At 38.1% G+C, this 12,441-nt stretch overlaps 1 protein-coding gene across 8 annotated transcripts in view; it reads right to left on the reverse strand.

The window, feature by feature from the left end:
- Positions 1-4,547: 4,547 nt before the first annotated feature.
- Positions 4,548-12,441, reverse strand: part of LOC117324321 (SPARC-related modular calcium-binding protein 2-like) — a 96,070-nt gene continuing 88,176 nt past the window's right edge. For all 8 annotated transcript variants that reach the window (XM_033880113.1, XM_033880109.1, XM_033880106.1 and 5 more), the window contains 2 exons: positions 11,437-11,590; positions 4,548-5,543 (listed from right to left, as the gene is read on the reverse strand). In XM_033880113.1, the coding sequence (XP_033736004.1) occupies positions 5,467-5,543; positions 11,437-11,590 (231 nt within the window). In that variant the 3' untranslated portion in view covers positions 4,548-5,466. The remainder of the gene's footprint in view (positions 5,544-11,436; positions 11,591-12,441) is intronic.

Here is a 12,441-nt window from a genome sequence, read left to right on the forward strand (position 1 = left end):
CGGCGTTTCTACGTGAATAAGCAGCATTACAATGTTTGGCGTTTGTACATAAATAAGCAGTAATAAAATGTTGGCGTTTGTACATGAATAAGCAGTATTAAAAGGTTTGGAGTTATTACTTGAATAAGAAGTATTATAATGTTTGGCATAACTACGTGAATAAACCATGTTTGGCGTAAATCAGCGATATTACAATGTTCGTGTTATGTGAATTAGCAGCATTTCAGTGGTTGATGTTACTACGTGAATAAGCGGTATTGGAATGATTTTGGCCCTACATAATTACACTGTTAGAAATCCGTCTTTTACAAAGACTAGTAAGTGGTCGCAAAGAGTATGACTTTTTTTTAAATCCTGCAGTATACATGATAATGTATACAGCCAATTCAGATCCGGCACAGGGAAGATACATCGGGGTTACAAATTATACCTCATTTACACAAAAACAAAAGTCATCACCTGGTTCAATAATTGTTTACTCTTTCGTTTTATTGTCATTCCCGATGAACACTACAGGTGAACTGAACAATTTTTAATTCCACAGACAACAATGCTACTGACATAGAGAATGATTAACAAAATAATGAATTTATAATATGAAATCGGCGAAGAGCATCTGATGAAAGTCACAACATGTTAAATATCAAAATCACTTATTGTTGTTTAGTACATTGTAACATGTTACAGTGCATTTCACATACCCTTTGTATGTATACAGGTCAAATGTATATTCAATATACATTCATATTTATTAAAACACATGTACATTAGATATAAACACACATTTAATATACATATGTATGTACACATACACTCTTTTTGTAATGTATATTAATATGTACAATATGCATTAATATCATGTATTATGTACTTATGTACAAACATAAATGCATGTTATGTACCTCCTTACATTGTAGGTTATAAATTACTGTTATAACAACAAAATTGTCAAATTGTAATGAGACTGACCTGCTTTGTTTTCAAGAGCTCTAATGCAATAAGCGTAAACAACATACAGTATATCTAAATCAGACTCCATTAACATAATGTCATATAAAACATACGTCACATACGTGTATGTCATACATCCATATTGTATGTTAACGTTGTACCAACACAAACGCTTTATCAACCAGTTAAAACCAATGCTCGTTTTCCATAAATCATAAGAACTATACATATAAGACAAAATGATCTAAATCAGTCGACCTGCTGATGTCCACCCTCCCCGACAAGATGAGACCAAAGTGACACTCTTGATGATTGTCACTATATCTTGGATCTTGATGTACATATACATCTTCTATTCACTTAAATGCACTTTTGATTTCAGTCATTATGATATTTTACCAACCAAAAATGCAAAGTAGCTGTTATCTTGCATAAATATTTGAATTACTATTATTTATAAAATATTTTTGATTCAGATTTAATTTTTGATCTGTAGTATACAGGTTTATGCTAAGTTGCTGTCTTCTGTTATTGTTATAGAGTTGCTGGTATTTTAAGTTTCATCCCAAAACACTCGATTTCACTGGCGAGGGAACTGTTTTATCCTTTAACACCCGAGTCCACTGGCGAGGGAACTGTTTTATCCTTTAACACCCGAGTCCACTGGCGAGGGAACTGTTTTATCCTTTAACACCCGAGTCCAGTGGCGAGGGAACTGTTTTATCCTTTAACGCCCGAGTCCACTGGCGAGGGAACTGTTTTATCCTTAAACACCCGAGTCCACTGGCGAGGGAACTGTTTTATCCTTAAACACCCGAGTCCACTGGCGAGGGTACTGTTTTATCCTTTAACACCCGAGTCCACTGGCGAGGGAACTGTTTTATCCTTTAACGCCCGAGTCCACTGGCGAGGGAACTGTTTTATCCTTTAACACCCGAGTCCACTGGCGAGGGAACTGTTTTATCCTTAAACACCCGAGTCGATTGGCGAGGGAACTATGTCACCCCATAACATTGGAGTCCACTGGCGAGGGAACTATGTCACCCCATAATACTGGAGTCCACTGGCGAGGGAACTATATCACCCCATAACATTGGAGTCCACTGGCGAGGGAACTATGTCACCCCATAACACTGGAGTCCACTGGCGAGGGAACTATGTCACCCCATAACACTGGAGTCCACTGGCGAGGGAACTATGTCATATATAACACTGGAGTCCACTGGCGAGGGAACTATGTCATATATAATATTGGAGTCCACTGGTGAGGAAAGTCCATTGATGAGCAAACTATATCACCCCATAACATTGGAGTCCATTGGCGAGGGAACTATGTCATATATAACATTGGAGTCCACTGGCGAGGGAACTATGTCATATATAACATTGGAGTCCACTGGCGAGGGAATTATATCACCCCATAATACTGGAGTCCACTGGCGAGGGAACTATGTCAAATATAATATTGGAGTCCACTGGCGAGGGAACTATATCATATATAACATTGGAGTCCACTGGCGAGGGAACTATGTCACCCCATAACATTGGAGTCCACCGGCGAGGGATATGTCACCCTTTAATATTGAAGTTCACTGGTAAGCGAACTATGTCACTCTATAATATCGGAGTCCATAGTTATGAGCTGATATAATAACGTTTGAACCAGAGTACTTTTTATCTGGCCTGATGAATCAAAGATTGGACAACTTGGCATATAGTAAGGTATTATCACTACAGACGGTAAAGTCCATGAAGTGCCAAGGCAACGACACTCATAATATGAAATTACATCAATTAACACTTGATGTATACGGTGTCGTATAATTCAAATCGTTAGTTTGACCATTGAACTTACAAAATTGACAAAGTGCACATGTTTTCATGTTGACCATGCAAAGTCCAACGAAGTGAACTTGTCCTAACCGTGAAACAAAATGTAATCTAAATCGACATGAACGTTTTTCGATAGCATGATACATAAACATACATTGTATAGAAATATCATAAATCAGTAAATTTGTCGATTAAAAAGGAGTTTTAAACACCATTGAAAATTTAAACAGATTTGGAGCATTACCGTATTTTGATAATAAAATCGCAAAGATTGCAACCATTCGAACATTATACTAAAATTATCAGAACGTTGCCATAGCAGTGGTATGTACAGTTATCTATTTAAAGCTTGTGAAAATATATGCATTTTTTTTTGAGAAATGAATACCTTACAGTTTTTCCTACTGCACGCCCCTTAAAATCTTTTTTTCCCCACTTGGTAATTAAGTAATCTAAGCATCGACCTGTCATTACTAAGGACGACACCTGTTACCATTGTAGTAGCTTTTACAATTTTGTTGGATCAATCTTGCAACTTGTTCTCAAGCTAGGAACTGATACCACTGAATACTTTTTGCCTTCAATAAAAGTGTCTTAATTATGAAGAGTTGAAATTAAAAAAATATAAGTCATTTTAATGACGCTATACACATTGCTTGTCTTAAAAAAATAAAACCGGTTATAAAACAATGCTACACAATGGAAAGTTTGAACATTGGTATTGTTTTACTAGAGGGTGACGACGGAAGTGACATTAATTTTATATTTTGTTATCAAAAGGTCAGTTCCTCTGATCCTGTCTCCTTCGTCAGTTATCGTAGTAATGTTTACAGGGTGTTTTAATCAATATAAACAGCTTTGGCACTAACTACAAACAATGATACTCAATACACATTACAAATAAGTACACACTGATATAATTATGTGTATGTCGGGTTACTGTATGGTCATACCTAAGCTTTCCAAAATCTAATAGTCACAATGAAACAATTTATTATATAATAATTCAATATAAAAATTATACGGGACTCTTCAATGAATATATATCTGTAAACAATTACACAAATAAGCGTGCTTTTGAAAAGCTGAAGGGCGGAAGGATATGTGTCAATGTTGCATGCATGCACACGTCACCAAATTGTCTCGCTATGCAATACAATACGTCCATAGTCTACACACATAGGTAGCACAACAATGCTTTATTCCATATCATTATCTTTCATTGTTCCGTAACTGTATAGTTCACGCACTCACCGTGAGGTTCCACTAGAAAAACTGTATGCCCCTAACCCCCCAATATTTTCACACTTGTCGTATTTCAAAAATTGCCTCTGTGCGGCAGTCATTAGCACGTGTAACTAAAGTCTTCGCGTGTAACTGAAGTCTTCACGTGTAACTTAGATCCACACGTGTAACTAAAGTCTTCGCGTGTAACTGAAGCCCTCTCGAGTAACTGAAGCCATCACATACACCTATAACGTCCGCACGTGTAACTGAAGGCCTCACGTGTAACTGAGGCCCGCACGTGTAACTGAAGTCCTTTTGTGTAACTTACAATCGCACACTTGGACTAACAGACTGTCAGCTACCAATTCACAATATGTTAGTGTAACTAGCAGCTCATCACTACAAACACTTCCTCATACACGCCGAATCCTTCCGTGTATAGCTAACATATGTTCATCTGTACCTAGCATGTTCTCATCCGGAGGTATCCGCCGTAACTAGTCATACTTCCATAGGCTATCGCATTATTAGTTCTTGTCCGTAGTCAATAGTCCTCATCTGTAGTTAGCATGTTCTCATCCGGAGGTATCCGCCGTAACTAGTCATACTTCCATAGGCTATCGCATTATTAGCGGTATCTAATAGCTATATATATAACACGTTCTTGTCCGTAGTCAATAGTCCTCATCTGTAGCTAGCATGTTCTCATCCGGACGTATCCGTCGTAACAATTCAATTAGCGGTAGATAATAGCTATATATAACACGTTCTTGTCCGTAGTCAATAGTCCTCATCTGTAGTTAGCATGTTCTCATCCGGAGGTATCCGCCGTAACTAGTCATACTTCCATAGGCTATCGCATTATTAGCGGTATCTAATAGCTATATATATATATAACACGTTCTTGTCCGTAGTCAATAGTCCTCATCTGTAGCTAGCATGTTCTCATCCGGAGGTATCCGTCGTAACAATTCAATTAGCGGTAGCTAATAGCTATATATAACACGTTCTTGTCCGTAGCCAACATCATCTATACCTAATACGTTCTACGTTTCTGTCTGTAGCCTACATGGTCCTCACCATTTAGCATCACTGCAGCCGAATATGGTTCTGTGGCCATGAATTTTAAACAAAGGAAATTCCACGCGAAGATAGTACTGGCCACTGTTCTACACTGTTAGGACTGGCAATTTGTACATTTTAATTAAAATAACCGTCGACACATGACAGTATTAGTGTTAGTACTGACACACATGATTGATACTTGACAGGTGATTGCTTCCAGTATCCGGTACGATATGTGACGTAATGACTCTGTATGATGCAGTGTAAACAACAGGGCTTCCTTTAGTACGTTTCTTGATATTGTATTTTAAGGAATTTACAACACACTGCTAAACTGTCACACATATGCAATATATAGACACTGACGACGCGTTTAAATGAATGTGTTTGCTAACTTGGTTTCAGATAATGGCTGAATGGATTGGGACCTTTCCGGTTTGGATTCTGTGGCAGAAAACTAGTATTATCTGAAACAGAATACATATTGACGTTGAATGATTGAAATACATAGAGAATAAAGCTTCCTAAAACACTAATGCAATCACATGTCTCGCTTAAATTTTGATAAGAATATGAAGACAATGGTCTTCAATACATACTGAAGATAATATACACATGTCGGCTGTTCTCGTCAATACACAAACTCTAGATAGTATACACATGTCGGCTGTTCTCGTCAATACACATGCTGTAGATAGTATACACATGTCGGCTGTTCTCGTCAATACACAAACTGTAGATAGTATACACATGTCGGCTGTTCTCGTCAATACACATACTGTAGATAGTATACACATGTCGGCTGTTCTCGTCAATACACAAACTGTAGATAGTATACACATGTCGGCTATTCTCGTCAATACACAAGCTGTAGATAGTATACACATGTCGGCTGTTCTCGTCAATACACAAACTGTAGATAGTATACACATGTCGGCTATTCTCGTCAATACACAAACTGTAGATAATATACACATGTCGGCTGTTCTCGTCAATACACAAACTCTAGATAATATACACATGTCGGCTGTTCTCGTCAATACACAAACTCTAGATAGTATACACATGTCGGCTGTTCTCGTCAATACACAAACTGTAGATAGTATACACATGTCGGCTGTTCTCGTCAATACGCAAACTGTAGATAGTATACACATGTCGGCTGTTCTCGTCAATACACATACTGTAGATAGTATTCACATGTCGGCTGTTCTCGTCAATACATAAACTATTGATAGTATACACATGTCGGTTGTTCTCGTCAATACACAAACTGTAGATAGTATACACATGTCGGCTGTTCTCGTCAATACACAAACTGTAGATAGTATACACATGTCGGCTGTTCTCGTCAATACACAAACTGTAGATAGTATACACATGTCGGCTGTTCTCGTCAATACACAAACTGTAGATAGTATACACATGTCGGCTGTTCTCGTCAATACACATGCTGTAGATAGTATACACATGTCGGCTGTTCTCGTCAATACACACACTCTAGATACTATACACATGTCGGCTGTTCTCGTCAATACATAAACTGTAGATAGTATACAAATGTCGGCTGTTCTCGTCAATACATAAACTGTAGATAGTATACAAATGTCGGCTGTTCTCGTCAATACACAAACTGTAGATAGTATACACATGTCGGCTGTTCTCGTCAATACACAAACTGTAGATGGTATACACATGTCGGCTGTTCTCGTCAATACACATACTGTAGATAGTATACACATGTCGGCTGTACTCGTCAATACACAAACTCTAGATAGTATACGGACGTCGGCTGTTCTCGTCAATACATCAACTGTAGATAGTATACACATGTCGGCTGTTCTCGTCAATACACAAACTGTAGATAGTATACACATGTCGGCTGTTCTCGTCAATACATAAACTGTAGATAGTATACACATGTCGGCTGTTCTCGTCAATACACATACTGTAGATAGTATACACATGTCGGCTGTTCTCGTCAATACATAAACTGTAGATAGTATACACATGTCGGCTGTTCTCGTCAATACATAAACTGTAGATAGTATACACATGTCGGCTGTTCTCGTCAATACATAAACTGTAGATAGTATACACATGTCGGCTGTTCTCGTCAATACACATACTGTAGATAGTATACACATGTCGGCTGTTCTCGTCAATACAGAAACTGTAGATAGTATACACATGTCGGCTGTTCTCGTCAATACCTAAACTGTAGATAGTATACACATGTCGGCTGTTCTCGTCAATACACATACTGTAGATAGTATACGGACGTCGGCTGTTCTCGTCAATACACATACTGTAGATAGTATACACATGTCGGCTGTTCTCGTCAATACACAAACTGTAGATAGTATACACATGTCGGCTGTTCTCGTCAATACACATACTGTAGATAGTATACACATGTCGGCTGTTCTCGTCAATACACATACTGTAGATAGTATACACATGTCGGCTGTTCTCGTCAATACACAAACTGTAGATAGTATACACATGTCGGCTGTTCTCGTCAATACACAAACTGTAGATAGTATACACATGTCGGCTGTTCTCGTCAATACACACACTCTAGATACTATACACATGTCGGCTGTTCTCGTCAATACACAAACTGTAGATAATATACACATGTCGGCTGTTCTTGTCAATACACATACTGTAGATAGTATACACATGTCGGCTGTACTCGTCAATACACAAACTCTAGATAGTGTACGGACGTCGGCTGTTCTCGTCAATACATAAACTGTAGATAGTATACACATGTCGGCTGTTCTCGTCAATACATAAACTGTAGATAGTATACACATGTCGGCTGTTCTCGTCAATACACAAACTCTAGATAGTATACACATGTCGGCTGTTCTCGTCAATACACAAACTGTAGATAGTATACACATGTCGGCTGTTCTTGTCAATACACATACTGTAGATAGTATACACATGTCGGCTGTTCTCGTCAATACACAAACTGTAGATAGTATACACATGTCGGCTGTTCTCGTCAATACACAAACTGTAGATAGTATACAAATGTCGGCTGTTCTACACATGTCGGCTGTTCTCGTCAATACGCAAACTGTAGATAATATACACATGTCGGCTGTTCTCGTCAATACACAAACTGTAGATAGTATACACATGTCGGCTGTTCTCGTCAATACACACACTCTAGATAGTATACACCTGTCGGCTGTTCTCGTCAATACACAAACTGTAGATAGTATACACATGTCGGCTGTTCTTGTCAATACACATACTGTAGATAGTATACACATGTCGGCTGTACTCGTCAATACACAAACTCTAGATAGTATACGGACGTCGGCTGTTCTCGTCAATACATAAACTGTAGATAGTATACACATGTCCGCTGTTCTCGTCAATACATAAACTGTAGATAGTATACACATGTCGGCTGTTCTCGTCAATACACATACTGTAGATAGTATACGGACGTCGGCTGTTCTCGTCAATACACATACTGTAGATAGTATACACATGTCGGCTGTTCTCGTCAATACACAAACTGTAGATAGTATACACATGTCGGCTGTTCTCGTCAATACACATACTGTAGATAGTATACACATGTCGGCTGTTCTCGTCAATACACATACTGTAGATAGTATACACATGTCGGCTGTTCTCGTCAATACACAAACTGTAGATAGTATACACATGTCGGCTGTTCTCGTCAATACACAAACTGTAGATAGTATACACATGTCGGCTGTTCTCGTCAATACATAAACTGTAGATAGTATACACATGTCGGCTGTTCTCGTCAATACATAAACTGTAGATAGTATACATATGTCGGCTGTTCTCGTCAATACACATACTGTAGATAGTATACACATGTCGGCTGTTCTCGTCAATACACAAACTGTAGATAGTATACACATGTCGGCTGTTCTCGTCAATACACATACTGTAGATAGTATACACATGTCGGCTGTTCTCGTCAATACACATACTGTAGATAGTATACACATGTCGGCTGTTCTCGTCAATACACAAACTGTAGATAGTATACACATGTCGGCTGTTCTCGTCAATACACAAACTGTAGATAGTATACACATGTCGGCTGTTCTCGTCAATACACACACTCTAGATACTATACACATGTCGGCTGTTCTCGTCAATACACAAACTGTAGATAATATACACATGTCGGCTGTTCTTGTCAATACACATACTGTAGATAGTATACACATGTCGGCTGTACTCGTCAATACACAAACTCTAGATAGTGTACGGACGTCGGCTGTTCTCGTCAATACATAAACTGTAGATAGTATACACATGTCGGCTGTTCTCGTCAATACATAAACTGTAGATAGTATACACATGTCGGCTGTTCTCGTCAATACACAAACTCTAGATAGTATACACATGTCGGCTGTTCTCGTCAATACACAAACTGTAGATAGTATACACATGTCGGCTGTTCTTGTCAATACACATACTGTAGATAGTATACACATGTCGGCTGTTCTCGTCAATACACAAACTGTAGATAGTATACACATGTCGGCTGTTCTCGTCAATACACAAACTGTAGATAGTATACAAATGTCGGCTGTTCTACACATGTCGGCTGTTCTCGTCAATACGCAAACTGTAGATAATATACACATGTCGGCTGTTCTCGTCAATACACAAACTGTAGATAGTATACACATGTCGGCTGTTCTCGTCAATACACACACTCTAGATAGTATACACCTGTCGGCTGTTCTCGTCAATACACAAACTGTAGATAGTATACACATGTCGGCTGTTCTTGTCAATACACATACTGTAGATAGTATACACATGTCGGCTGTACTCGTCAATACACAAACTCTAGATAGTATACGGACGTCGGCTGTTCTCGTCAATACATAAACTGTAGATAGTATACACATGTCCGCTGTTCTCGTCAATACATAAACTGTAGATAGTATACACATGTCGGCTGTTCTCGTCAATACACATACTGTAGATAGTATACGGACGTCGGCTGTTCTCGTCAATACACATACTGTAGATAGTATACACATGTCGGCTGTTCTCGTCAATACACAAACTGTAGATAGTATACACATGTCGGCTGTTCTCGTCAATACACATACTGTAGATAGTATACACATGTCGGCTGTTCTCGTCAATACACATACTGTAGATAGTATACACATGTCGGCTGTTCTCGTCAATACACAAACTGTAGATAGTATACACATGTCGGCTGTTCTCGTCAATACACAAACTGTAGATAGTATACACATGTCGGCTGTTCTCGTCAATACATAAACTGTAGATAGTATACACATGTCGGCTGTTCTCGTCAATACATAAACTGTAGATAGTATACATATGTCGGCTGTTCTCGTCAATACACATACTGTAGATAGTATACGGACGTCGGCTGTTCTCGTCAATACACATACTGTAGATAGTATACACATGTCGGCTGTTTTCGTCAATACACAAACTGTAGATAGTATACGGATGTCGGCTGTTCTCGTCAATACACATACTGTAGATAGCATACACATGTCGGCTGTTCTCGTCAATACACAAACTGTAGATAGTATACACATGTCGGCTGTTCTCGTCAATACAAATACTGTAGATAGTATACACATGTCGGCTGTTCTCGTCAATACACATACTGTAGATAGTATACACATGTCGGCTGTTCTCGTCAATACACATACTGTAGATAGTATACACATGTCGGCTGTTCTCGTCAATACACATACTGTACATAGTATACACATGTCGGCTGTTCTCGTCAATATACAAACTGTAGATAGTATACACATGTCGGCTGTTCTCGTCAATACACATACTGTACATAGTATACACATGTCTGCTGTTCTCGTCAATACACATACTGTAGATAGTATACACATGTCGGCTGTTCTCGTCAATACACAAACTGTAGATAGTATACGGACGTCGGCTGTTCTCGCCAATACCCATACTCTAGATAGTATACACATGTCGGCTGTTCTCGTCAATACACACACTCTAGATAGTATACACATGTCGGCTGTTCTCGTCAATACGCAAACTGTAGATAGTATACACATGTCGGCTGTTCTCGTCAATACACAAACTGTAGATAATATACACATGTCGGCTGTTCTTGTCAATACCCAAACTGTAGATCGCATACACATGTCGGCTGTTCTCGTCAATACACAAACTGTAGACCCCCTCCCCCCTCCCTTTGAAAATCCTGGATCCGCGCCTGGTAGACAACACACATGTTGGCTGTTCTCGTCAATACACATACTGTAGATATACACATACCAATTAACAACGTACGTTTTTATGTTTAGTCGTACTTACTTTTTAAACCCATACAATCTATCCATTCATCATGAGTTATTTTTCTGTTGTTGTCCTCATCGCAATAGCGAATGAAGTTTCGACTACATTTTCTCGTGTCCTTCCGTTTCGGTATTTGCTGCCGGAACTGCTTTAACTCTTTACGTTCTAACATCTGAAATATATAAATTCATTCTAATTGTTGAAAACAGTAGTTATTGTAGTTTACAAAATGTCCATACTGCAAAGGTTGCTTTTTCGACCGACTAAATTTTCGTGGTTTTATTAAAAGTTTGAAGCAAAAAAGTGGCATTTCCCCCGTATATGTGTATGTTGTTACTAAGTAGTATCGAAAAAAAAGTTTATGCATTTAATTGAAGTAGTCTCCCTTTGACTCACCTTTAACATGGTGTAAATCTAAGGTACATACAAAAATGACAACAGTGAATGGGACCATTAATTAAATTTGAATACAGAATATAAACTTAATATATAACAATAATAAAGCGGGAGTAAAATCATGGATATAAAGCTGAATCATATCGCTGTCATGTCCTAGGAGTCGTCAGTGATGCTGGGGACTAAGAGTCTGAGCTATATTTATATATACCGCAATATTTTATAAATTACTTCAACTAGTCTAGTTTTAATTTCTAAATATTTCTTTTGTGATTATTAATAGAATATACAGTTATATCTGTGATTAATTCCCTTACACTGATATTTTAGTATAGTAATATTCAATCTTCTAAATTTAATTTTAGATCACCTACTTCATTGTACCATTTTAATTCACACTATATTAGTGTATATTCTGTCAATTTTTACCTTTTGCTATATTAGCATTGTATGTATATTCGACTCCTTGTGCTTTAATCATGTCCTTCAGCAACACTTGTGTGATATACAAGCGTTCATTTTAAAATCATATTTAAGCTGTGATGATAATTATATATTTATTACATTGTTATATTATATCGTTATTTTAAATTATGCCATGCTTGTGTAAATATATTTGATGCAGGG

This window comes from Pecten maximus, chromosome 3 (genome assembly GCF_902652985.1).
Source record: "Pecten maximus chromosome 3, xPecMax1.1, whole genome shotgun sequence".
Classification (NCBI taxonomy): domain Eukaryota; kingdom Metazoa; phylum Mollusca; class Bivalvia; order Pectinida; family Pectinidae; genus Pecten; species Pecten maximus.